Here is a 24,167-nt window from a genome sequence, read left to right on the forward strand (position 1 = left end):
TTAATAAGTTATATGGGGTCCAGTTTTCTTTATTTTTCGCCTGATCTATACTCCATGAAATCCCTAATTTTGTGATTCCTTTTTTTCCACTTGGTAACTGTAAGCTTTAATTGTAACAACTGGGATTTTGCTACTGTCTCTTATTGATTATGATTATTAACTTGTTTTACTAGGTTGTTCAGGTTAGGTGGCTTCGCACGTGGTTTGAGCAAAGAGTAGATTGGCCCCTTAAAAGATTTCAACTTGCTTGTTTAGACTATGAAGGCCTGAAGTTTCTTGGATCCATATTCTGTCATGTATATTATAGGCATAGACGTTTATCCTACATTTTATGGGCCTAGTTTAGCCTGATAATTAGATGAAATAACTAGTCCGATAATTGTATTATTCAATTTTAAGTTACTGCTTACGGAGTATTTTGTAGAATTTTTTATTTTTAATATTGGAGTGGTAGTGGTGTTTTTTTAAATGTAGATTGTTGGGGGGTGTTATACTCAAATGTGAAATATTTAACAAGAAAAATCGGAGTCTTGATTTTTAGAGTTACAGAAATTCAGAGTCACCGTCCGAATTCTCCAATTTGTGGTATTTTTACATTTTTAAAAAACACAAAAAATTATAATATTAAAATATATCACCACTTTTACTTTCATAATAAAAAAAATTACAATATTAATAAGTGAAAATTTCACTTGCAGCTTTCTTTTACTTGAGAAGGATTAGATATTTTGTTATTATTCCAGAACTTCACATGGGTGTTCACCTGCTAATAATCTTTTGATACCTTTTCCAGTTTTCAGTGTATATGTTTGTTGAGGCTTATGTGATGCATTAATGCAGTACAAAGACAATTTCTTTCAAAACTTTCTTTTCGGTAAAATTGGTGCCGTTTTATTCAATTTAAAATTTAAAGAAATGCGGTGATTTTCTGCGTTCATAAACTAGAAATATAGGAAATTTCCCTATCAACGGAGGTATCCAACATATTTTTTCGCAGGAAAATAATGCGTGTTGTTATAAATGGATTCATTAATTAATTATTCTACAAATGAAGAGAAAAATGATTAAGTATAATTTATTAGTTATACAAAAAATAGCAGGACAGAAATTGTGTATGTTTTCATAAGGATTTCCAATGTTAATGACAAATTTGAAGGATAGTGCTAGATAATTTTGGATTTAAAATTTTGATCTCGTATACATTTGAATTATTGGGTTTGAGAGTCTGAGTTATACTTTGGACTTACCAAAGTGGGAGAAACTGAGATGGATCTAATTTATTCAGAGTAGGATTGAATGAAAATCTTAATCAAATTATTGCACACATTATATTTATCGTGATCTAAACATTTTTGACGGGCAAGTAGGTGAGAAGATTTGAGCCTTTCTAGAACTAGTTATCACACCAGGGGCATAATTGAGAAAACAATGGCCTTCCTTAGGCCTATATAACTGTTGGAGTTACACCCGTGCAAAAGCAGGGTTAGGGTTCTTGAGCCACACTCTGATACTGAAAGTGCTATCTATCTATGATGTTACAAAATCCCTAATCTCTCACTCTGATCCAAAAAAAAAAAAAAAAAACAAAGGGAAACATTCATGGAAGCTATGAACTGCTTCTGTCTCTCTCTCTCTCTCTCTCTCTCTCTCTCTCTCAGACGCAGTTTCAGTTTAGCATAAGCCTTGTGATTTCTTGGATCTTTCTTATCTTTTGCTCTCTTTCTCTCTGATCCCGATGAGGCTGTGACGATGGTTGCAGAGTGTGGAATCGAAGGACCGGGCGCCGTCAAGCAATGCTCGCCGGTGGCGAGGCAATTCCATTGCAGCCATCCATGGCGACCTTGCTTTTCGATGGCCGGTCCCTTGCTAGTACCAAATCTGAGCCTCCACTGGAACCCTAACCCTAACCCTATTCATTTGTATTTTGGCGGCATGTTGTGAGTACTATGTTTGGTAGAGGTGTATGGAATGAAAAATGGGAAGGGCGTTTTCGGTTGAGTTCATGAACTTCCTCTTTTTCATTCCATACATCATCTATCTAACATTGTCTTAATAGATTCAATCCTATTAAAGTAGTTATAGACTTTAGTTTAGCTTCATGAGCTTGGTTGAGCTACTTGTCTGAAACTAATTTAATTTTGGAATGGCTTCTTTTTATCATAACGTTCATTTTAGGTAGGTTTGTTGGTTCTCACTAAAATGTTATGCCATTGCAGAGAAGTTGGCAGCTACTGGAAATGCTCAATGACTTATAGTTCTTGAAGGCAGCAACTCAAGACCATGCCTGCAATGTCTTAAGGGATCTGGAAGAAGATTGTCCAATTGAAAGATTACAATGTACCAGAAGATTGCTTGCATTGAATCTTCCCCAAGTGGTTGCTGCTTGCTACGCGAAGTATATTGTTGCTGTATAGTGTAGACATGAATATGTAACTTTTGGTTTTGCACAAGTCCTAAGACTCTAGTGATAATTATTCTTTCAATTCAAAGATATTTGATCTTGTGGTTCAATGTAAGTTAGGCAGTTTAATATTAGTATGACAGCTGGATTCGTTGATTTACGATTGATGGTATATGTATATATAATATATGCGTGATTCTGTTTAAAATTTGCCACATAATATTTTTTGTGCTTACCAAATGTAATTGGGAGATTACCTTTTGAAACAGCTCTGTGCGGATATATATTGGTTAACGAAGTTAAGGAAATGGCGAGTATGTATAAGCTGATTAATCGAACTAATATCATAGGCATTCTATATATAGTACAGTTTGAGATGGCACACATGATGTTGGAATAAAAATGAAGGCCAAAATGTTCATCTCAATTAGAATTGCATTAATGGCCAGTGAAGAGAAGAGCAAACACCAGGTATACCACCAGGGAGAGACCAATGTTGACCTTATTTGCCCGGAAACTTGAAGAGGATGCAGGTTTGGTGGGTGGAGGATGAGCACTTGGTTCATCTTTAGAATTAGAGACTGCAGGAAGCGGTGGATCGACAACGTTGTCAACCTCGAGAGGTGGAAGTGGTGATTCTGCTGGTGGTAGAGTCTGAGGATCAACAGTGCTCATCAGGTCACCAGGTTGAGCTGGTAAAATGGTAGGCACATGGTTTGGATCGCTACATGGGCTTCCTGCAACCAAGAAAAAGGTAACATGTAAGAACTTATAGTTTCTAGGAAAATTTTGTTTCATGTTTATCTCATTAGAATGAATGAAACTAAGAAAGTTGAAAGAGCTAGATTGTGATTACTTACTCATATATCTACTTGCAGTGGCAGGAAAATCGGTCACAATGCCATCGACCTTAGCATTTTGGATAAAAGTAGCCATGGCTATATTAGGATCAGACCAGAAGTCAAATGCCAAGGTTATGAATTCGTTTTTGAGATTATGAACGAATACTGTGAGGTTTGCATCTTTCAATTCCCGGACAACGTTAGTCATTCCTTCTAACAATGAACCTCCTCCCTCAACACTAAAAACAGCGCTTTTCACAAGATTCACCGCATCAGCGTACTTCTTAATTTCATCGGCTGTTGGCCTTGGAATGTCACCTATTCTGTCATCAACTAACAACACTCTTTTGTAGGATGGGATATCCTTAAACTTGGTTAACACTTGGCTGTCATCTGATTGGATCAACACTTGCTTTGTGGATTCCTTATCAAAGCTAGCGTTACTCAAAGCACTGCTGACGGCTCCCACAATGTCAAGGCTTCTATTTGATGCAAGGTAGGCGGCGTTCTGTGAGGTAAACAGAGAGATTTAGTTGCAATTGTAGTAGCAGCAACAGATATTAACCATTGAGAAGCACTATATCATGTTTCTCTTGCTGCTAACTTACCTGTATGTTTATCAAAATGCCAGGAACTGCCTTTGTCTTGGCCAATTCCAAAAATTCAGCCAGGGTGACGAATTTACCGCTGTTCTTCTCTGCTGGGTTTCTTGGGAAATCTGGGCCTTCAGCGTTATAGATTTGAGCTGAAATGATAAATTTATACTTTAAGTTCTTCATTGTTCAGATCTTGTGGAAAGTTATTATCAAGTTTAGCAAAGGAATTTACGTTTTAAGGTCTGAATCTCGCTCCATGTAAGGTCAAAGGAGAAAATTCCACTTTTTGCTTGAACTTCTGGGACGGTGGAAGTTCGAGGCATAAACTTTGTCACTGCAGTTGTTTCTTGTATCAGGTCTGCAGCACCGGAGCAGAAGGCTGTTCCATCTTTTGACATTTGAACCGAGCAATCTATAATGTCAGAACCGTCATCTATTGCTTGTTGATATGCAAGATCAGTGCTACCCGGATAAACACTGCTTGCTCCGTTGTTGCTTATGATCAGAGTTGGTCCTGCAGAAGCAAATGTGTAAGTTTACAGATTTGTGATTGAGGGCATCTCATCTATGGATTCGAAAATTGCAGTTTCAAGCTTAGCAACATACCTTTTTTGGGCAAGCTTTGGTTGTTTGCAAAGCATGCTGCGAAAACAACAATTGTCAGTTAAGGTTAAAGGAGTGTTTGGTATTTGCAAAATGACTCTGAATTGAAGGTAGAAGGATTTGTCATCTCACCGATGGCATTCGATGCTGTTGTTGGGAAATCAGTGACAACACCGTCAACAGAATCCCCCTTGTCTGTGAATTGCATGTACTCAGCAGTAGGATCGTAACTGTAATTATAACTTAAGGTGAAGTCATTAGCAAAACCAGAAGCATATACTTCTAGTCCTAATTTATGTGCATCAGATACAAGTTTTGTGGGAAGCCCAAGATAATTGTCTGGCTTAACCGGCCATATGTACTCCTTTGGAACCATTATGGCTGAGGCATATGACTTAATTGCCAAAAGATCCTTCACAATGGTACCATATGGCTGCTTTGTTGTGGGTTCAACCTCATTTGCACCCAGAAGCTGAAATATGATCTTAGTTGTCTTGCTCACTTTTCCGTTGATGCTCTTTAAGAAACCAATCTCTGGAGAAGAAACATAGTTTATCTGATACTGGGTCACCAATTCAACAACCCTATCCACAAACTTCACACCTTTCTGAGTGTAAAACGCTTCATACTGCAGCAACAGAACATTCCATCAATTATAACATTCAAGAAAAGCAAAGCTCAAGGATTTTCAGCTTTTCACATTTGCTACTAAGAAATGGTTAAGAACCTGAGCATTCAACCAAAACTTGGGTGGGGACTGGTCGCCTAGGACAGCATCAACATTAAGAACTGGGAGGGATTGGTCATAAAAATCAGGTCTAGTATAAATGGACTGAACCACTGTGGCAACACATAGCAAAAAGGTAACATCAGTTCCAAACCTACAATCTTGTTACATTAATTAATGAGAAAAAGAAAGAAATTGTAGATTGACTGAAAGACTCACTAAACACATTCTCGTCAATATCTTTTGCAGTGTAATCGACAGCAAAGTATCCTTCCACATTCTTGCCATTGATATTGTAGGTTCTTGTCTTATTCGGATCGAAAACATTTATATTTGTTGATTTGTCAAGCGTGGTGCCGGTGACACAAAAGGCACCACCATCTTTCGTCAGTTGAAGATTGCACAAGATGGTGGTATCCTTTGCAAATGCCAATGCATTTGGTGTGCCTTCTGGGAACAGACCTGAGAACCCTCCGCGGGATACTACAAGAGGTTCATTCCCTGCATAATTCACCAATCACCATTATATACATTGCATCTCCTAGAACCATTATATGATCAAAAGCATCCTAGTATCAGAAACAAAAGTGCAGAGATTACAAACCGCTTAAGGTTGTCCACTTTCTCAAAGGTGGTCTTGGAAGTGGAACTTGTTGGGCAACCGTTGCATGCACCAACAAGGAATAAAGAAACAAGCTTGTGATCATTTTGTTCATTCCCTGTCAGAGTTTAACCTCAATTTCAATCAAACCTACCCATTGAATCACATTACAAAGAACAAACAATGATGGTAATAATAATAATAACAATCATTCGTATATCAATTCATTCATTCAATCTCATTTACGGTAAAGTCCTCTCTTCGCTAATCTAAAGAATATAGATCAGAAGGAATTAATTTAATTAAATTTGATGACACTATAAAGTAAACAAAAGTTAATTGTATGAAACAGTAGGTGCGTACCCCAAAATGTATACTCATATCTTGATTTATTTGACGAAGGAAACTGGCATTCCCCAGAGTTTTTGATGAGTAAAACCCTCAAGGGAATGTGATTAGGAAAGTATAAGAGGAACAAATAAATTGGTGTCTAAGATCAATGCAAAAATGAGATTCTATTTTTCACAATTTAAATCCACACATTTTTTCACGCATAAATAGCTGGTTAGTATTTGCTTTCTAGGGACAACCAATTCAATGTCATTTTTGGAATATGATTTTTCATTATTTGCTGATTTTGGTTACTCTTGTTCAATGTTAGTTTGGTCAAACTGAAACTTTGTTGCTAACTAACCAAAAACTGAAACTCGTTGCAAGTTGCAACTGACACTTTTGGATTTCAATACATTAAACTACCATGCTTCCTTTTCATCCAACTCATTATTATTATATTCCACATATAAGTATATAACTGACTGTTAATTCGTTTGTCATACTCATCTTGTTTGCAAATTTATGTGCTAAAACTACGGTCGAAATTTACATCCATCATATCTAGTGTCTAACTTTGTTTATTTTGTTCACTTCATTAACAGCATCAGAAAATTGCAAAGCATTATATTGTTTTGATTCATCGAGAAATATTCATCAGTATAATGTAAATTAAAATTGATATACTTTGATAGAGCGGACCATTGATTAACAAAGTTTTAAGAGTAATTTAGCTTGTTAAGATTGACATATATCTTTTACCGAATCCTTCTTAATCTTGAATTATATTATTATAATAATATTATGAGATATTATATATTATTTATGTGTTGTATCTTTAACAATATATTTTTTCTCATTAATGAGATTTTAAAATTTAAAAAGATCTCAGTTTCATACTTTCTCTTTTAATATAGATATCTCAGTCTATTTAAAGCCCTCAAAGTTCTCTTCCATAAAATTGAATATTGTCAAAAGAAAAATAGTGAAAAACACTACTCACACTTCAATGACTTCTCCTTTTCTCTCAGTTTTTTACATTCTTCTTCCAAGCATTCAACAAACACACCTCATTGATGATGATGATGATTCTATAAGCGTTGACCGAAGCATCTTCAGTTTACCAGAGAACAAGTGTTATGAATGAAAGAACATGTTAAAGGGTCATGTTGAAGCATGGTGTGTTGGTTCTTCCTATGGTTAGATTGTGCTTTTGGATCAGAATGGAATTTCATTCTTGCACCTTGTCACGTATTCTTACTTTGCTGAATACTTAAGAAAAATCTTCATAGTCAAAGCAGTTTTGATGTGTTAATTGTTCCTCTCTTTCAAATCACATTCCTGCCATCATATATGGTTCTAACTATAAGATTGCTCATTACAATTCTACAACTTGGGTTGAGCTCTATAATGATAAACAATTTTATTGTGACATTGTGTTCAGCAACAACTAATAATCAATTAATAATAATAATAATAATCAATCATGTTACATATACATAAAAAAATTAACAACTAAATCCATAATTTATAAAAAAGTATATTAAATACAAAATATGCACGTGACATTTTCTATAATGAATAAATAACATGAACCCACCCCATTGAACGTACTGCTTGATTTGATTTTATTTTATTGGGACAAAAATAAATAGTAATAATAAATCAAATAAAATAAAAGTAGTAGCGTTAGGCCGTTAGCTTGCTTTCTGTTATGGAGTGGTAGTTATTGGTTAACGAATAACGGTTAGTTTCCCATTCCCAAGACCAAGATCCAAAGGAAAGAGAATGAAGATCACAGCTCTGTTCGTTTTGAAATGCAACGCCACTACCACCACTGATGGATCGGATCCACTCATTCTCGCTAACGCCACCGACGTAAGCCAGTTCGGTTATTTTCAGCGTTCCTCCGTCCGAGAATTCATCGTCTTCATCGCTCGCACCGTCGCCAAACGCACTCCTCAAGGCCAACGCCAATCCGTCCAACACGAAGGTACGTCCATAAATTCTGATTTCTGAATTTCTTGATGCCATTATTTTCATGTCTGTCAATGTTTATTGGCTTGTTGATTGCAGAGTATAAGGTTCATGCTTACAACCGTAATGGCCTTTGTGCTTTGGGGGTTATGGATGATCACTATCCAGTTCGGAGTGCATTCTCTCTTCTCAACAAGGTTCGCACCTCTCTCTGATCTGTAATTTTTTTTTTCCTTTCGGTTGGTTCATGTCTTTTGATTTTTTAGGTCATAGTAAATTGAATGTTTCAGGTGATGGATGAGTATCAAAAAAGTTTTGGCGAGTCATGGAGAACTGTTGACAAAGATAGCACTCAATCATGGCCCTTTCTGGATGAAGCTTTGATCAAATTCCAGGCAAGCAATCTTCTCCAATCCAATCCGATCCGATCTGATACTCGTTATATATTATAATCAAGTATATATTGCTTTCAATTTGCTTGTTGCTATGGTCCGATTTTCAGGACCCTCATGAAGCTGACAAGTTATTGAAAATTCAGAAGGATTTAGATGAAACAAAAATCATTCTTGTAAGTATTACATAATCATGCAACAATTAATGCTCTCATACATATACTAGTATTGTAAAAGATGGTTATGTATGTATTCCTTTGTTACTTTGTAAACAGCACCAGACTATTGAGAGTGTTCTTGCAAGAGGGGAGAAGCTAGATAGCTTAGTTGAGAAGAGTTCTGATCTAAGTGCAGCATCACAGGTACATTAGGATTGCATTTAATGGGTGTGACTTTTGTAGGTAGACATTATATGCATCATTGAACATTGTTGCTGAAACAAGTAACCGATGCTGGTGTGAATTTTGAAACAGATGTTCTACAAGCAGGCAAAACAAACCAACCAGTGTTGTACGGTTTTGTAGACTCAAGTTTTAATATCATGATCCACTCATTCCACCTGATCTTGACGACGAGGTGGTTAATTGTTTAGGACAAAAGAGCTGCTTCTTTTTCTTTATCATTCTCAAGTGTTTGGTTTGCTTGGTCAAATTCTGGATTTCAGACACGGAACTGAATATTGAAAGAACTTGCAATATATTTTTAGTATGATATTAACATTGTCTTTTCAACTTTGTTCATCATCAGCGTATTCATAATGTGATGATTTTCCACATCTCTCTTACAAATCACTGTAAAGAAACTTCTATAACAACCAAAGCATTCAACCATCAACTGTAACGTTTGGGCTTATATAGTCTATTTTACAAAACACAAGCGATACTGAAACCATTCAAGTACTTAACACAGCCAAAACAACCAATACCTAAGATTCAGACATAATTGCAGCATGAGATATTTCTTCAATCTAATACCTATTTCCCAAAAAGGGATTTGATCCACCAAATGCCTTTGGTGTCTTTGGGGCCTTCTTCTCCCTCAGGTGGTGTCTCACTCTGTGGAGTCTTATGGAGTTTGCTCACATCATACCCCACATCCTTAGCTTCCTGAACAAGCGCATTGAAGACCTCCTCATCTATTCGGTTCTTCCTTGACAATATCTAAAGCAAAATACCAGATGAGAAGAATTGAGCACATCATAATCAATTCCCACTATTTCACAACCTTTGATTCACCTTATTCAACATTCCAACATATTTTCAAATGACAACCCCAATTGAGAAATCCAAATGTTTCACCTTTGATCTTCCCATTCCAAACCAACACACCCATTTGTGATTGTGAAAAGATAACTTTGACATGGAAAAGTGAAAAAAGAGAGAGAAATTCACTTACCCAAAGATATTTCCTACTGGGTTGGCCAATGAGAGCATACTGATAATCATCATATCTAGCTTATCAAGTTGTTTGGTTCTAGTCTGTTTTGATATTATAAAGAAATTGTACTAGTGACTTATTATTTACTTCCTACTCAAAATTCTAAAATCAAAACATGATGAAAATCATGGGAATACTTTTTCATTGATTAATTCATTTTTCTCCAAGTAACAAGGTGAGAGATAAACTGAAATAAATTCAAACAGAAAATTTTGTTTACCCAAAGATATTTGGTGGTTGGCCCTCCAATCACAGCATATTGATAATCATCATCGATGTACAAAACCCAGTAGTCTCCAACAACAGGGATGATAGGTAAGAATGGAGGGACATAGAACTTGACCTTGAGCTTTGCCTCGTCGCTTTTTGGATCGGCCTTGTATGCAGTTCCTTCAATGGAGACCTTCTTGCCATTAGCATAAGTCTCATTGAGCACATGCACAGTTCCATCATCATTGAGTGTGTATGTGGCTCTTGTGTTCTCACCATTCTTTGGCTGAAAGAATGAAGGGAAACTCGCTATCTCATACCATCTACCCATGTACCTCTCCACATCAAGGCCCTTCACCACCTTCATCTCTTACTCTTAGGCACAACAGAAAACAGTTTTGTACCTGCGGTAGGTTTAGTTTCTTTGTGCTGGTGATGGTTTTTGACAAGGGTTAGATAATGGATTCAGATTCTTTTGATGAGAGTACTTGGAAGTGTGTCAATGAAGCACGTTGCCTTGGAGAATTATAGGCCTTACTCGTGTACATACATGTGCTGATGTGCCCATGGTTCATATGTATGGTAGTGGAGTTTCTAGGACCCTCTCACAAACAGAACGAGACTCTGATGTTCATATTTTCTTTCCCTCCTTTATCTTTGATAGAAAAAGCTAATAGAACTGATTGGAATATGACAAAACTACGTCTATTCAAGTGTGAACACAACAACATGGGCCACTGTCATCTCAAAACTCTAACAGATGCGTGCACCTCAACCCACACTTTGCTTCAGAGACTACTCCTTACCTATTTTTCTTTTCTTTGTTTGGTTCCCACCTCATATTACTAATAACAACAGCAACAAACAGAATAATACTACATGAGTACTGGGTAGCGGGCTTTAGCACTTAACCCTCATGAGTTGGACTCATTTTCAACCATACAAAACGTGAAATTTCACAATGAAATGCAAAATAGAATTGCCAAAGCACACATGATGATGATTCTCTTTTCTTTGGGACATACTGTTACACTGGTATCACTACTGAATTACAAGGCCAAGCTCGTAAGGTTTATAATCACCCTTATGATATCTATCTGAATCTGCCATGAAATTTGTGTGCGCTTGCTATTAGATCTTATATTCTTATTACATCATTGATGCGTGGTTCTATCTCAAGTTTTCGTATAGTTTAGGTGGCAAGTAGTTTTGTTCATGGACGAATTCATAAGTCTCTATGCAACATATATTTCACAACCCTGATTCAGCATATACAAGCATTTTTAAGTTCCAATTACTTCATTGATACCCTAAAGCTTTCAACAAAAACAATAAGAACATACACAAGCAAAGCATCAAATTTCAACTTCAACCTATCAGCTTAGTCTATATACAGGACAAACCAATACATTCATAACCAAGATCCAAACATACTACTACAATTCAGACTTCTTGACCCCTTTATTTATAACATGGAATAACTCTCGAACCTCATCATCATATATAGCACATCATATCTATCTCCCCAGAATGGATTTGATCCACCAAATGCCTTTGGTGTCTTTGGGGCCTTCTTCTCCCTCTGGTGGTGTCTCACTATGTGGAGTCTTGTGGAGTTTGCTCACATCATACCCCACATCCTTAGCTTTCTGAACAAGCTCATTGAAGATCTCCTCATCTAATCGGTTCTGCCTTGACAATATCTAAAGCAAAATACCAGATGAGAAGAAATGAGCACATCATAATCAATTCCCACTATTTCACTACCTTTGATTCACCTTATTCAAAATTCCAACATATTTTCACATGACAACCCCAATTGAGAAATCCAAATGTTTCACCTTTGATCTTCCCATTCCAAACCAACACACCCATTTGTGAAAAGATAACAACTTTGACATGGAAAAGTTAAAAAAGAGAGAGAAATTAACTTACCCAAAGATATCTCCTACTGGGTTGGCCAATGAGAGCATACTGATAATCATCATCAATGAAGAGAACCCAATAGTCACCAGTAACAGGGATGATAGGCAAGAATGGAGGAACATAGAACTTGACCTTGAGCTTAGCTTCATCGCTATTGGGATCAGCCTTGTACGCAGTACCTTCAATGAAGCCTCTTTTGCCATCACTCCAAGTCTCATTGAGCACGTGCACGGTTCCATCCTCGTTGAGAGTGTAGGTGGCTCTCGTGTCAACACCATTTTTGGGTTGGAACCTTGATGGGAAGGACGCTATCTCGTACCACCGACCCATGTAGCGTTTCACGTCCAGGTTCCTTACCACAGACATCTCTTTCTCCGCCATTGAAAGAACAGAATAGAAGAGGGGTTTTGTCGTTGTAAGAGGGTTTACGGTTTATGATTATGAGTTCATGAGATTGATAAGGTTCTCTTTATTTAATAAAGTTGTTGAATTTGGATAATGAATTTCAGATTCTCTCACCGATATTTGGGTAAGGGGTGTTGTCGTGGCCAATTTCAGGCCTTCCACGTGTACCTTTTCATATGGTACTTTCTAGTATCTTCTACCAAAATACCTCTCATTTTAAAAGATTTAAGAAAAACAATTATATCATTTAAGTATTTTATATTTTATATTTGTATTATTTTAAAAATTAAGTATTTATCTATTATGAATTTATTATTTTATTAATTAATTATTTAATTAAAAGATATATAAATAATTATATGCATTAAAAATAATTTATTCGATAATTGATTTTTAATATATATAAAATATTTTTGTTTTTATATACCTTGTTAATCCAATCTCCTTTTTACTATTTGAAGCGAGTATTTGTTTAAAAATACAAAAAAAAATATTTTAAAATAATATATAAAATTAAATTATACTAAAATATGGTACAAGTATTATTTTCAAATCATTGATCAGAGAACATACATCGTGTAACCGATGGAGAATAAGAAATAAATCAAATAATCAATCTATGCAAGACACACATCTAGAGAATGAGACTGGGGGTGTGAAAATTGTCATTTTCTCCTCTGCATTAAAATTAATTGGCTTGATTGATGGTATGTTCCAAAATTATGTCTATTCATTCAAGTGTGAAGCCTTGAAGACCAAGTGTAAATGCGTACTGTCCAAGTAAGATAATAGACTATACTAGACTCGTCTCATTTTAATGCTTGCACCCCAAGTCATCACGGTTGGCTTCAAAGAAACTGTTACAACTTACAACCATAATATACGCTAGAAAGGAGGAGCAGCTATAGTGGAAACTTATGGTATGAATCATTCACATATTCACATACATACTTTTGTATACTTCCAGAAGATTTATTTGATTTGATGAAATTATAAAAAAAAAAATTTAAGAATTTGCATTCTCTAAATTTTAAATTTTTATTTTAAAGAATAAAATATGATTTCTCATTTTTAAATTATTTTTTTCTCAAATTTTTTTTTATCAAATTTATGAAATAAATAATAAAATATCACAGTTTATCCTTTAAAATAAAATTTAAAATTTAGAGAATCTAAATCTTATCCCAAAGCTTTCAACAAATTATTATTATTATTTAGAGTGGTATGAATAATTAATAAAGAAGGAATAAAGCTGGTAGGAATTGGTGTGAAATATCAAAGTATTGGATTCTCACTAAGACAATATTACAATAAGACTAGACAACCAAATTAAAGTACAATAAACTTCAACTTCAACACCTTTCAGCTAGAGTTCTTGCATTGGCCCCTTTTATTCATAACATAAATATATTTAACATGGAATAGTTACTTGTTCTTGAACATGATCATATATTTCCCATACAACATAATACTTGTTTCAGTTCCACAGAACTACAGAAGGGATTTGATCATCCAAATTAAACGCCTTCTTCCGCTGCTGGTGGTGGTTTCTCACTCTGTGGAGTCTTACGGAGTTTGCTCACGTCATAACCCTCATTCTTTGCTTTCTCAACGAGCTCCTTGTACGTTGCATCATCTATATGGCTCTTCCTTGATAATATCTAGACCCCAAAGCCACATTAATAAAAAGAAATTAGCATATTAACAGTGTGAATAATCATTTAAAACAATAAATATAATTAAATAAAAAATATTCAAAAATTATACATTAATACAACAAAATTAATCTATTTTTTATAGTGCATTCTATCTAAATCTTTCTAAAATAACATGTAAGTTAACGGAAATTCATCAACTTCGTTAAAGGATGGTGCATTGAAAAAAGACAAATTGCATGAGAGAGCATGGCGACAACCAAAGCAGAAAGAACGGAGGAGTGGAAAGATGCTTCAATTAACAGAAATGGAATTTGATATTGCAAGAAATTATATAATTACCCATCTCAAATAATAAATTACAAAATAATCTAACTATGGTTAAAATAATGACTAATTATAAAGAATAACTTCTATGTTATTTTAAAGGGAATTGGGTAGAATTTACCATTCTTTTTTCATGTTATTTTAAAGGAAATTGAGTAAAATTCACAGTTCTTTGTATGTTTGAAAGAAGATAAGAAATTGAGATGGAAAAATAATAAAAAGAAAGGCTTACCCAAAGAAATATCTTAGTTGGTCCACCAACGACAGCATTCTGATAATCCTGATCGATATAGAGAACCCAATAATCGCCAATAACAGGGAATATGGGAACAGAGGGAGGCACATAGAACTTGACCTTAAGCTTGGCTTCATCGCTTTTGGGATCAGCCTTGTATGCAATTCCTTCAACATAACTCCTCTTGCCATCAACAAAGTCTTCATTGAGAACATGAACGGTTCCATTATCATTGAGTGTGTACGTGGCCCTTGTGTCCACAGCATTACTCTTCTCAAAGAATGTAGGGAAACGCGCTATCTCATACCATCTACCCATGTACCTCTTTAGGTCTAGGTTCTTCACCACTGTTGTGGCGTTGCTAGTAGCCACCGTGGTGAGCAGTAGTGAAGCTAGAAGAAATAAACAGTGACGCATGGGTCTTTCAGCCATTGCAGTTGCAGGGTTTGTTAGTATAGTACTTCTTGCAGGAGATCTTAATACATATATAGATACTCGATTAGAACGTATGTACCTCAAATCGCTGTCATTAAGGAGATATCGGGAGTCTAACGTTTCATGATCTGTTTAAATGACATTCCTTATCAGAATCGTCGTTATCAAGGTGTATTAATATATTAATTATTAAGGATTGTTATCTTCATACATTTTTTTTACGTCTTTTGAATTTAAAAGATTGAAAAGTATAAAACATTTATTTTTTATATCATAAAAAAAAATATGCATAGGAGGTAATAACAAAATTATGTATGCTATGTGTTAAATTATTAGTATAAAATATATATTAAAATATAAAATATATATTAAATAATTTAAATAATTAATTTTAATATATAGATAATATTTTTATAAAAAATAGTATAAGTATTTTTTTTAACATATTTGGGTCAAGGTGTTGGTGTGAACAAATTTTTGTACTATTTGACTCCGTCTTGTTATTATATGTGAATAGTAAAAGATTTACACTCAAACTTATTTAGTAGAGTATTCACCTAGGGGTAAAAGTGGGTGGCTCAGCTCATTTTTAGGGTTGTTTAAATTTGGTTTATTTTATTAAATATGTCAGGTTTTAATTTTTTTTAAATTTATTAGGGTTAAAAAAGTCAGATTTATTGAATTGTTTGTCAAAATATTTTTTAAATAAATTATTATTAGTTTAAACTTTTAATTATTTATTTATATTAAACGCAAAACAAAATTAAAAAAAATTCATAATCAAAATTAGTTAAAACAGTAACTTTTTGTTCAAAATTTTTTTTATAAATTTTAAATATGGTTATGATGTACATATATAAATGAATTATGTTTTATAAATGATGAATTATATATTTAAAATAATTTTAAGTTTATTATTTTGGGTTATAATTCATAAAATATATTTTTCAAATAGGTTCATAGTTTGTCAAATTTTAAATAGGCTGGACTCAAGTCTGAAATAAAAATCTATAAAAAATAATAAATCTAGATTTGGACTATTTATTTATAATATGAATTAGACCCGTCAAAATTAAAATTCAACTCAACTTTGCCCATTTCCACCCTATAATAATTCACCACTCCAAAATTATAATAATTTCTTATGTTTAATTTTAGGGTAATTTAAAAAAAAATATTTTAACTATTTTTAATATTATTTTATATATTTTTTATATTATATGTTTAAATAAATTTGTAAAAATAATAATATTATCAAAATAAAAATGATAATATTTATTTTTATTTTTATATACATCTTAGTTTATATATATTCACAGATACAATTTTATCTTGATATTATAATCTTATATCCTTACCTAAGCTTAATAGAGGAGTTAAAGACCTGCAAATACATATTATAAATTTTTTTTAAAGGTTTTAAAAGTATTAATGTTTTAATAATGTTAACTATTAATTTTAATTTTATATATATTATAACAAAAATTAACAATTAAAATTACGAAAACAACTAATATTCCTAGTCCATATTATATATTGTCATCGCTTGTCGGCCAGGAGAATTTAAGGCCTTGCACGTGTATCAATTGATACAGTAATTTGCAACAACTTTGGAAAATTCTTATATTCTCAGTCAATGAATTCACACAAAAGAATATTGAATTATTGTCGACGTGAACAAAAATTGGAGCTCAAATGTGAAACAAGATACTTTTCTTTTTTATAGAAGAAAACTAGAAAAGAGAATAATCTTACCGTTACAATGTTTTTTTCAATAATGTGAAAATTAATCTGGACCACTTAAATAAGAAAAGGAAAATTTTTCTTTTGGGACTTTTTCCTTTATATTATTATTTCTCTTAACCTTATGGCAAGTGCCAACTCGCAAAGTGAAGTGAATGTTTTCGATCTTCCTCAAGAGGCATGCATATACACACTTAAATTAGTAAGTTACAAGGCAAAAGATCGGAGAAGTATATAATCTCATCTATCGGATCTGGTTTTGTCCAATTTCTTTTCTCACCTTTGCCAGGAACACATTCAATTTCCTCCTGAGTAGTAGAATTGGGAAAATAATGCATTATTTTTCACTAAAGCATGAGCGAATATTAATATGTTATATATAGGGCTAATTTTTTTATATTGATTAAATATATGTGTAATATATTGTTATTGAAAGATTAAGTGTTTTTTTAATATGGTGTTTTTTTTAATTGGTATTATTTAAATCGGATGGTCCGATTTGTTTAAAGAAAAAAATAAATTAAAAATTGGAGGGTCTGATTTGTATTTTTTATTTTTTTTATTTTTAAAAATAAAAATCGTACAATTTAATTTGTGTAAGTCATAGCAATGTAAAACACTTCTCTTCTTACATCATTCTGAGGTACACGCTGCTCTCTCACACACGAAAAAGAATAAGCGTATATATACGTACTAAAAATACACCCTAATGTTTTAACACTATTATTATCATCCACCATAGCCAAATAGTCAAATAAAGGTAAGAGAGGTGTATATTGGTGCCATATGCACTTGCAAGAATATAAGAAATTTCCATGACCTAACTCCTTATTTATGCCCATGATGGCTTATTAGACTTGTTCAAGTAAAGTAGGACTGTTCAAGAAGATAATAAGTATCAAAATCAGCCAGAGCTAGGTCTATATATCTAAAGAACAAACTAATACATTAATTACTAAGATCCAAACGTAAGAGACCTTTCATTATTGACCACTTTATTTATTCATAAGATAGTTCTGAACATGATCGTATATTTGCCAATACAACAACATAATGTTTATTTCAGTTCCCCAGAAAGGATTTGATCATCCAAACTAAAAACGCCTTCATCCACTGGTGGTGGTGGTGTCTCACTCTGTGGAGTCTTATGGAGTTTGCTCACATCATAACCTTCATCCTTTGCTTTCTCAACAAGCTCATTGTAGGTTGCATCATCTATATGGCTCTTCCTTGATAATATCTAACCCCCCAAAAACAGAGAACGGAAAATGAGCATGCATGTTCATAGCATAGCAAAATTTTTTACCCTTTTTTTTTGAGAAAATTAAAACTTTCTTTCACCCCATTTTTTATATCAGAAAAAAGATAACAACTTGACATGGAAATTAGAAAAGTAATTAAGAAAGGCTTACCCAAAGAAATATCTTAGTTGGTCCACCAATGACAGCATATTGATAATCCTGGTCGATATAGAGAACCCAGTAATCTCCAATAACAGGGAATATGGGAAAGGAGGGAGGCACATAGAACTTGACCTTAAGCTTGGCCTCATCGCTATTTGGATCAGCCTTGTATGCAATTCCTTCAATATAGTTCCTCTTGCCATCAATCCAATTCTCATTGAGCACATGAATTGTTCCATTATCATTGAGTGTGTATGTGGCCCTAGTGTCCACAGCATCGCTCTTCTCAAAGAATGAAGGGAAACTCGCTATTTCGTACCATCTACCCATGAACCTCTTTAGGTCTAGGTTCTTCACCACCGTTGTGGCGTTGCTAGTAGCCACCGCGGTAAACAGCAGTAGTGAAGCTAGAAGAAATAAACAGTGAAACATAGGTTTTTCTGCCATTGCAAGGTTTCTTAGTTCTTTCTGAGGTTTCATAAGCTAAGGTTGTTTTGGGCAATGAATTCATGAGATTTTCTTTAAGTATTTACTTTGCAGCGAGGGTGTTGGCGTGGAGAATTTGAGGCCTTGCACTTGTATCATTTGGTACCATAATTTGCAGCAACTTTGGATAATTACTATATTCTCTATTTTTCTTCAATTAATTTTCGATGAAATCGCACAATTCTTTTATGGCTAGTCCTAGGATGGCAACCATTATGATGCGATAGAGCTACAAGTTGACAGTTGGCACGTGAAAAGTTCGGTAAGATAACGGAATTTATTAATATATTGTGAATGTTGATTTAGTTCAGTCTTAACAATAATACGAGAGTAAAGTCGTCATATACAAGCTTGTGACAGAGGAGCTCAAGTTGCAAGAGAAGTGCGTATCAAAAAGAATGACATACGAGTGACATAGTGAAGCAGAGAAATGCGTTGCTGCAACTCAAACATGTCACATGTGACCATGAAAGACAGTTTGCTGAGGCCATAATGTCCTCACAATAAATAACCCCAGTCCCCATACCATAGATTATTCATATATCATATGTTAAGTCTAAATTTTTATGTTCCACTTCTATTTTTTTTTAATTATTTTCTGACACTGTGTTTAGATGAGTGGAATTTAGAAGGAAAGAAAATGTAAGAGGTGAAAATGGATGAAAAACTCAATTTTCTTTTGTTTGGATCACAAAAGAAATTGAAAGAAAAATAAAAAAGATATATGGGGCTCATATAAAAGTTTTTTCCTCAACTTTGTCAAGAAAATTGGTGAAAAAAGAGAAACATAATTAAAATTCGAGTAAACTACAATTTTTACCTATAAAAACTGAAAACGCCGACATATCTACTCATAAAAAAGGAAATTATCATTTGTACCCATAAAACATGAGTTTTATATAATAAAATTATCCAAACACTAAAAAATCACATAAAACTTCAAATTACCCTTATCATCATCTGCATCATCTTTTCCCCACCACCACTAACTCTAACCCCATCCTCTCTCTCTCTCTCTCCTTTCTCTCTCTTTCTCTCTCTTTCCTTCTATATTTTGCTCTTCTCTCTCTTCTACTTCTTCGAATGGTTGCGTGATGTAGGTTCAGTGGTCTCTGGATTTGTAAACTGGGAAAGAACGGGTGGAACCGCGGACTGGACAAGGGCTGGAGCTCTGTGTCAGTGAGAGATGGAGAGCTAGCTGGAATGGGTTGGGGCAGCAGTAGCGATCAGTCAGTGGCAGCGGCTCTAGGATTGTAAAAGGCGGCGAAAACAGAATGCGACGGTGGTCTTAGGCTCGCAGAGGTGAGGCAAGAAGAAGAAGAAGAAGAAAGAGAGAGGGAAAGGGTGGAGGAGGAAAGTTGCGACGGTGGTCCTGGGCTCGCGGAGGTGAGGCAAGAGGAAGAAGAAGAAAAAGAGAGGAAAAGGGTGGAGGAGGAAAGAAAGGGGGAAAGGACGCGGCGGCGGCGAGTAGAGGTTGGGTGGGACTTGACGGCGCCAGCGACTGTTGAATGCCGTAGCGGTGGTTACGCAGAGGAGCTAAGAAGGGGCGAGAGAGAGAGGAAGAAGAGTGGAAATCGAGTGAGGGGGGACAGCTTGGTGTTCGCCGGTGGTAGTGCCGTGGTCTCAGACAATTTGCTTTTTCTATTATTGTTGTTGTTGTTGTTGTTGTTGCTTTATGTGAAGAAGATGATAATGGAGATATAATGGTGATGGTGGTGATGGTAATAATGAAGGAAATGAGGTGGTGGTGCCTTTGAATTGAGTGATGGTGGTAATTAGGGTTTAGGATGGTGGTGAAGAAGAATTTCGGTGGTGGCTTTGGAATTGGAAAAGTGGTGGCCATGGTGTGGAGTAAGTGGTGGTGGTGGGGTAATTTGGAAATTTTAAATAAATAATTTGGATTTGAATAGTTTTGTTAACAAAAATTTATATTTCATAGGTATAAATGATAATTTTCTTTTTCTATGAATAAATATGTTAGCGTTTTCAACTTTTGTGAGTACAAATGGTAGTTTATTCTTAAAATTCTATATTTATCCTTTTGATTTTAATAATTTTAATATATTATTATAATAGAAATTTATATTTAAATATTATATATATTAAATAAATAATTTAAATTAAATATATAAAATTATAATATTTTATAATATTTAAAAAATATTAAAATATAAATATATAAAAATATTTATATTTTATTTTGTTATAAAAATATTAATATAATTTTATACCATTATAATTTTTTTCTCATTTTTTTATTCAAATAATATAAATTTTTTTTTTATTTTTTTTCATTCATTTTTTCTTAATCTAAACTATACACAAATAACTCTACTTTTTTATTTATTTTTTTCTTATTTTTTTTATTTTCTTTCTTTTTGTTTTCTTCTCTATATCGAAACAAAGCCTAACAGTAAATGTGACTGAAAATAAAAGTATTGATACATGAATGTCAAGGTATTAAAATGTGATTGAATAATGGTATTGGTATAAATAATTTATGAGAAAATTTTAGTGACTAGTAATTTTTAGTATTTTTTATTATTTATTTATTGTATCAAAATTTAATTTAAAATAAAATTACAAAAGGTTGCAATTTTGATTGGTGAAAATTACAAAATAAAAAGGACACCGTAGTATAGCCAAGCACCACAACTGAGAGTGAGACATTAGAAGTAACGATAAGATAAGAGAGCCTCCCAATTTTTCTTTTTCTTCCCCTTCTTCTTCTTCTTCTTCTTCCTAATCTCCGTTATCAACACCACCCGATGGAAGCCACAGCCACCGCCGTAATGAGCTTTGCCCTTCCCTCCACCAATTCCAAGACACAAACTTGCCACCTCCTCACACGACCCATTAATCCATTCAGCCTTCCCCCATCCTCCAAAACCCATCTCCGCCTCCCCCGCCCCCACAACCACCGCCTACCCACCATAACCGCCGCCATTTCCCGCACCAAGAAGGAAGCCACCGTCGAAACCGTAAAACAGCAGCTCGAGAATTGCTACCTCCTCGCTGGCATCAACTATAAGGGATTCACCGTGAAGCAGTTCCAGGAGCTCCGAAAATCCCTCCCCGAAACCACGAAGCTCCTCGTCGCGAAGAACACGCTCGTGTACAAGGCGGTGGAGGGCACGCGCTGGGAGACCCTGAAACCCTGCATGAAGGGCATGAACGTGTGGCTCTTCGTCCACACGGAGGAGATCCCTGCTGCCATTAAACCCTACAGAGACTTCCAGAAAGAGAAGAAGCTCGAAGAGAACGATTTCACCGGTGGAGTCTTCGAAGGCAAGTTCTACGGCCCCGATGAGTTCAAAAAGCTTGAGACTTTGCCCACGCGCGCTGAGATTTATGCCAATTTATTGGGATCATTGAAGAGCCCCGCCTCTGCTCTCGTCAGCACTCTTCAGGCTCCGGCCAGGGACGTTGTAATGGTTCTCAAGGCCTATGTCAAGAAGCTCGAAGAAGAGGCTGGTGCCGCCCAATCATAGCATAGGTTAAAGTGTATGTTGATCTTGTTTTGATATTTGATTGTTTAATTGCATTTGAGTTTGAACGTGCTCTATTTATATATATAATATATATATGTAAATTGATTGGTTAATGTATTTTTTTGGTGAACAACTAACAGAAAAAACAAAAGAGCAGAAAAAAAAAAGAAAAAAAATTAGCGTCTTAACAATAAGAGAGGATAAACCATCTCTGGTGGTTGGTGCCAAAGGTGAATCTCATCAGTTCTGCTATCTCCAGGTCCTATCTTTGCCAACTGATCTGCCACGACATTAGCTTCTCTCGGGATAAGCTCAAAACGAATATCCCAATCCCTTCTTAGCTTCAAGTCAAGATCAGTTGGAACTTACCAACCAGTCACTAGCTCAAAAGCTGCTGCGCAATCTGTCTCACAGACAACAAGCTTAAGACCCGCCTCCCAAGCCCAAGCCAAACTTTTCCATATACTCCACAACTCCATCTTGATGACACTAGATCCAAAGGAATTTCCTGAGCATCCCATTACCCATTGACTGGAGCTATCGCGAATTACCCACCCAAAACCAGCACAATCATCCCCCAAGTTCACACTCCCATCACAATTTAACTTCCAAGCACCAGGTTCTGGTGGAGACCAAGACAGAGGTTTTAATCCCTAGATGCAACACACTCGATTGTATTTTGATTAATGTATTTTGATTGTAATTGAATTAAGGATTCAGAAAGGGAAAATCTTTTGGAATGGATAAGATGTAGAATGATGCAAAGTTGGCCTTTTTAATTTTTAGGGCAGAGATAGTACAAAAAGATTTTCCTTTGAATGATGTAATTTCTCACTAGCTAATTGTTATTAGGTGCGAGAGAATGGTTCTTTTCCACCTATAAGAAGAGGAAGAACGAGAGTGTGGAGAAGGGGAGGCCGTTGCTATTCTTCTTGGCAAGCCGTATTTGTACCCAGATACTGATGAGTAGGTTGCTCCCTATTCCTTATCATCATAAATATCCTATGCTTCTTGATGAAGATGAGGAACAGTTAAAAGGATGGTCTTGAAAATGTGATTAAGAATTATGAGAAATGTGTGATATCATCAAATGGTAGTTTGGAACAAGGGATTGTGAAGAATGATGAGTCACGTTCAGCAGATGCTCGACTTAATGTCTCTAAGAAAGATGATCAAGAAATAGACGAGGAGAATTCGGCAGGCAGAATGCTTAATGATGATGAGGTTATAGGAGATGAAATTGACTATGGAATTGTGATGGAAGAAGAGTTGAGTGGGAAAAGTAATGGGGAGCAAGCAATGACAGTGGGAGACATGGATAGATAAGTAAATTTATAATTTACAAACGTTTTTTTAGACATTTAATGTTAATAGAGACAAAATTTAAAAAAAATATGATATAGGAATTTAATAATTGAAAATTGGGTAAAATTATAGGTAATTGCCCAGAACATTTGAACCTATACTTTTTTAGTTTTTACTTACAAAAGAGAATAAAGCAAATAGTTCAAACATTTCAAATCTGATTCAAACAATATCAAGGTATACTACTATTTTTGTTTTCTTTGTTTAACTTCTATCACATTTACCCATGGATTATTGTGAACCTTATTGATTGCTTCTTATGTTATCGTATTCTTGTTCTATTTTTTTGTTCATTGGTACTTTTTTTTTTTTTGGTTCCTTTGCCTCTCTCAAGATGTGCACTTTTTCCCTCATCTTCTAGATTCAAAGAAATTTTAAACAATGTTGTATCCTGTCCAGATGAAATTTTATTCATTGTTTTGAAATCCAATAATTTTTCTTATCTTTGACCTCATCATACACTTGATTGGGATTTTTGTTTTCTTTTGTTGTCTGGAGTTTTATCTAAAATTGGAATTTTTGGACACAATCATTCTTTCTCTTGTTTTCTTGAGTTTTATCTAAAATTTTGGAATTTTTA

General features: G+C 34.6%; 7 protein-coding genes and 1 long non-coding RNA gene across 11 annotated transcripts; 3 read left to right on the forward strand and 5 right to left on the reverse strand.

Moving 5' to 3' along the window:
- The first annotated feature begins 1,235 nt into the window (after positions 1 to 1,235).
- Positions 1,236 to 6,011, forward strand: LOC112700645 (uncharacterized). 2 transcript variants are annotated; one of them, XR_011862914.1, is made up of 5 exons: positions 1,236 to 1,367; positions 2,217 to 3,155; positions 3,280 to 3,758; positions 3,875 to 5,305; positions 5,419 to 6,011. It is a non-coding gene; the product is annotated as an uncharacterized lncRNA (long non-coding RNA). The 2 variants fall into 2 exon arrangements; XR_003153553.3 differs by having other exon boundaries at positions 3,280 to 3,739.
- LOC112700617 (glycerophosphodiester phosphodiesterase GDPDL7) lies at positions 1,536 to 6,291 on the reverse strand. The gene is made up of 10 exons (XM_025751789.3): positions 6,134 to 6,291; positions 5,774 to 5,888; positions 5,389 to 5,670; positions 5,170 to 5,282; positions 4,575 to 5,070; positions 4,446 to 4,481; positions 4,072 to 4,353; positions 3,852 to 3,988; positions 3,262 to 3,751; positions 1,536 to 3,138 (listed from the first exon to the last, which is right to left on the reverse strand). The coding sequence occupies exons 1-10, from the start codon at positions 6,149 to 6,151 to the stop codon at positions 2,840 to 2,842; spliced, it is 2,268 nt and encodes a 755-aa protein (XP_025607574.1). The 5' UTR covers positions 6,152 to 6,291; the 3' UTR covers positions 1,536 to 2,839.
- Positions 6,292 to 7,510: 1,219 nt separating this feature from the next.
- On the forward strand, positions 7,511 to 9,209 carry LOC112700656 (VAMP-like protein YKT61). Its single transcript, XM_025751790.3, has 6 exons — positions 7,511 to 8,093; positions 8,177 to 8,274; positions 8,368 to 8,472; positions 8,580 to 8,645; positions 8,745 to 8,831; positions 8,943 to 9,209. Exons 1-6 carry the CDS (start codon positions 7,889 to 7,891, stop codon positions 8,991 to 8,993), a joined length of 612 nt encoding a protein of 203 aa, XP_025607575.1. The 5' UTR covers positions 7,511 to 7,888; the 3' UTR covers positions 8,994 to 9,209.
- On the reverse strand, positions 9,143 to 11,096 carry LOC112700688 (temperature-induced lipocalin-1). 2 transcript variants are annotated; one of them, XM_025751794.3, is made up of 3 exons: positions 10,127 to 10,975; positions 9,865 to 9,947; positions 9,143 to 9,629 (listed from the first exon to the last, which is right to left on the reverse strand). In XM_025751794.3, exons 1-3 carry the CDS (start codon positions 10,481 to 10,483, stop codon positions 9,605 to 9,607), a joined length of 465 nt encoding a protein of 154 aa, XP_025607579.1. In that variant the 5' UTR covers positions 10,484 to 10,975; the 3' UTR covers positions 9,143 to 9,604. The 2 variants fall into 2 exon arrangements, with proteins under 2 accessions (XP_025607579.1, XP_025607578.1); XM_025751793.3 differs by lacking the exon at positions 9,865 to 9,947 and having other exon boundaries at positions 10,127 to 11,096.
- A 300-nt stretch (positions 11,097 to 11,396) lies between these two features.
- Positions 11,397 to 13,153, reverse strand: LOC112700672 (temperature-induced lipocalin-1). Its single transcript, XM_025751791.2, has 2 exons — positions 12,052 to 13,153; positions 11,397 to 11,819 (listed from the first exon to the last, which is right to left on the reverse strand). The coding sequence occupies exons 1-2, from the start codon at positions 12,421 to 12,423 to the stop codon at positions 11,634 to 11,636; spliced, it is 558 nt and encodes a 185-aa protein (XP_025607576.1). The 5' UTR covers positions 12,424 to 13,153; the 3' UTR covers positions 11,397 to 11,633.
- Positions 13,154 to 13,709: 556 nt separating this feature from the next.
- Positions 13,710 to 15,319, reverse strand: LOC112700730 (temperature-induced lipocalin-1). Its single transcript, XM_025751796.2, has 2 exons — positions 14,662 to 15,319; positions 13,710 to 14,108 (listed from the first exon to the last, which is right to left on the reverse strand). The coding sequence occupies exons 1-2, from the start codon at positions 15,094 to 15,096 to the stop codon at positions 13,965 to 13,967; spliced, it is 579 nt and encodes a 192-aa protein (XP_025607581.1). The 5' UTR covers positions 15,097 to 15,319; the 3' UTR covers positions 13,710 to 13,964.
- Positions 15,320 to 17,794: 2,475 nt separating this feature from the next.
- On the reverse strand, positions 17,795 to 19,253 carry LOC112700714 (temperature-induced lipocalin-1). The gene is made up of 2 exons (XM_025751795.3): positions 18,255 to 19,253; positions 17,795 to 18,082 (listed from the first exon to the last, which is right to left on the reverse strand). Exons 1-2 carry the CDS (start codon positions 18,723 to 18,725, stop codon positions 17,900 to 17,902), a joined length of 654 nt encoding a protein of 217 aa, XP_025607580.1. The 5' UTR covers positions 18,726 to 19,253; the 3' UTR covers positions 17,795 to 17,899.
- Positions 19,254 to 21,088: 1,835 nt separating this feature from the next.
- Positions 21,089 to 22,969, forward strand: LOC112700746 (large ribosomal subunit protein uL10c). Of its 2 annotated transcripts, none has more exons than XM_029287574.2 (2): positions 21,089 to 22,235; positions 22,363 to 22,969. In XM_029287574.2, exon 1 carries the CDS (start codon positions 21,500 to 21,502, stop codon positions 22,220 to 22,222), a length of 723 nt encoding a protein of 240 aa, XP_029143407.1. In that variant the 5' UTR covers positions 21,089 to 21,499; the 3' UTR covers positions 22,223 to 22,235; positions 22,363 to 22,969. The 2 variants fall into 2 exon arrangements, with proteins under 2 accessions (XP_029143407.1, XP_025607582.1); XM_025751797.3 differs by having other exon boundaries at positions 22,482 to 22,969.
- The last annotated feature ends 1,198 nt before the right edge of the window (positions 22,970 to 24,167 follow it).

Source organism: Arachis hypogaea, chromosome 1, assembly GCF_003086295.3.
Source record: "Arachis hypogaea cultivar Tifrunner chromosome 1, arahy.Tifrunner.gnm2.J5K5, whole genome shotgun sequence".
Classification (NCBI taxonomy): Eukaryota; Viridiplantae; Streptophyta; class Magnoliopsida; order Fabales; family Fabaceae; genus Arachis; species Arachis hypogaea.

What these genes read in the sequence shown, in the direction of transcription:
- LOC112700714 (XM_025751795.3), bottom strand. Translation starts at nt 18,725, where the DNA reads ATGAAACCTCAGAAAGAACTAAGAAACCTTGCAATGGCAGAAAAACCT. An exon ending in CAACTAAGATATTTCTTTGG is followed by an intron (nt 18,083 to 18,254) that starts GTAAGCCTTTCT and finishes TTGGGGGGTTAG; the next exon opens with ATATTATCAAGGAAGAGCCA.
- LOC112700688 (XM_025751793.3), bottom strand. Translation starts at nt 10,483, where the DNA reads ATGAAGGTGGTGAAGGGCCTTGATGTGGAGAGGTACATGGGTAGATGG. An exon ending in CAACCACCAAATATCTTTGG is followed by an intron (nt 9,630 to 10,126) that starts GTAAACAAAATT and finishes ATTTTGCTTTAG; the next exon opens with ATATTGTCAAGGAAGAACCG.
- LOC112700656 (XM_025751790.3), top strand. Translation starts at nt 7,889, where the DNA reads ATGAAGATCACAGCTCTGTTCGTTTTGAAATGCAACGCCACTACCACC. An exon ending in AAGCTTTGATCAAATTCCAG is followed by an intron (nt 8,473 to 8,579) that starts GCAAGCAATCTT and finishes TCCGATTTTCAG; the next exon opens with GACCCTCATGAAGCTGACAA. An exon ending in ATCTAAGTGCAGCATCACAG is followed by an intron (nt 8,832 to 8,942) that starts GTACATTAGGAT and finishes ATTTTGAAACAG; the next exon opens with ATGTTCTACAAGCAGGCAAA.
- LOC112700617 (XM_025751789.3), bottom strand. An exon ending in AAAGTGGACAACCTTAAGCG is followed by an intron (nt 5,671 to 5,773) that starts GTTTGTAATCTC and finishes TGAATTATGCAG; the next exon opens with GGAATGAACCTCTTGTAGTA. An exon ending in CACTGCAAGTAGATATATGA is followed by an intron (nt 3,139 to 3,261) that starts GTAAGTAATCAC and finishes TCTTGGTTGCAG; the next exon opens with GAAGCCCATGTAGCGATCCA.
- LOC112700672 (XM_025751791.2), bottom strand. Translation starts at nt 12,423, where the DNA reads ATGGCGGAGAAAGAGATGTCTGTGGTAAGGAACCTGGACGTGAAACGC. An exon ending in CCAGTAGGAGATATCTTTGG is followed by an intron (nt 11,820 to 12,051) that starts GTAAGTTAATTT and finishes ATTTTGCTTTAG; the next exon opens with ATATTGTCAAGGCAGAACCG.
- LOC112700730 (XM_025751796.2), bottom strand. Translation starts at nt 15,096, where the DNA reads ATGGCTGAAAGACCCATGCGTCACTGTTTATTTCTTCTAGCTTCACTA. An exon ending in CAACTAAGATATTTCTTTGG is followed by an intron (nt 14,109 to 14,661) that starts GTAAGCCTTTCT and finishes TTTGGGGTCTAG; the next exon opens with ATATTATCAAGGAAGAGCCA.
- LOC112700746 (XM_029287574.2), top strand. Translation starts at nt 21,500, where the DNA reads ATGGAAGCCACAGCCACCGCCGTAATGAGCTTTGCCCTTCCCTCCACC.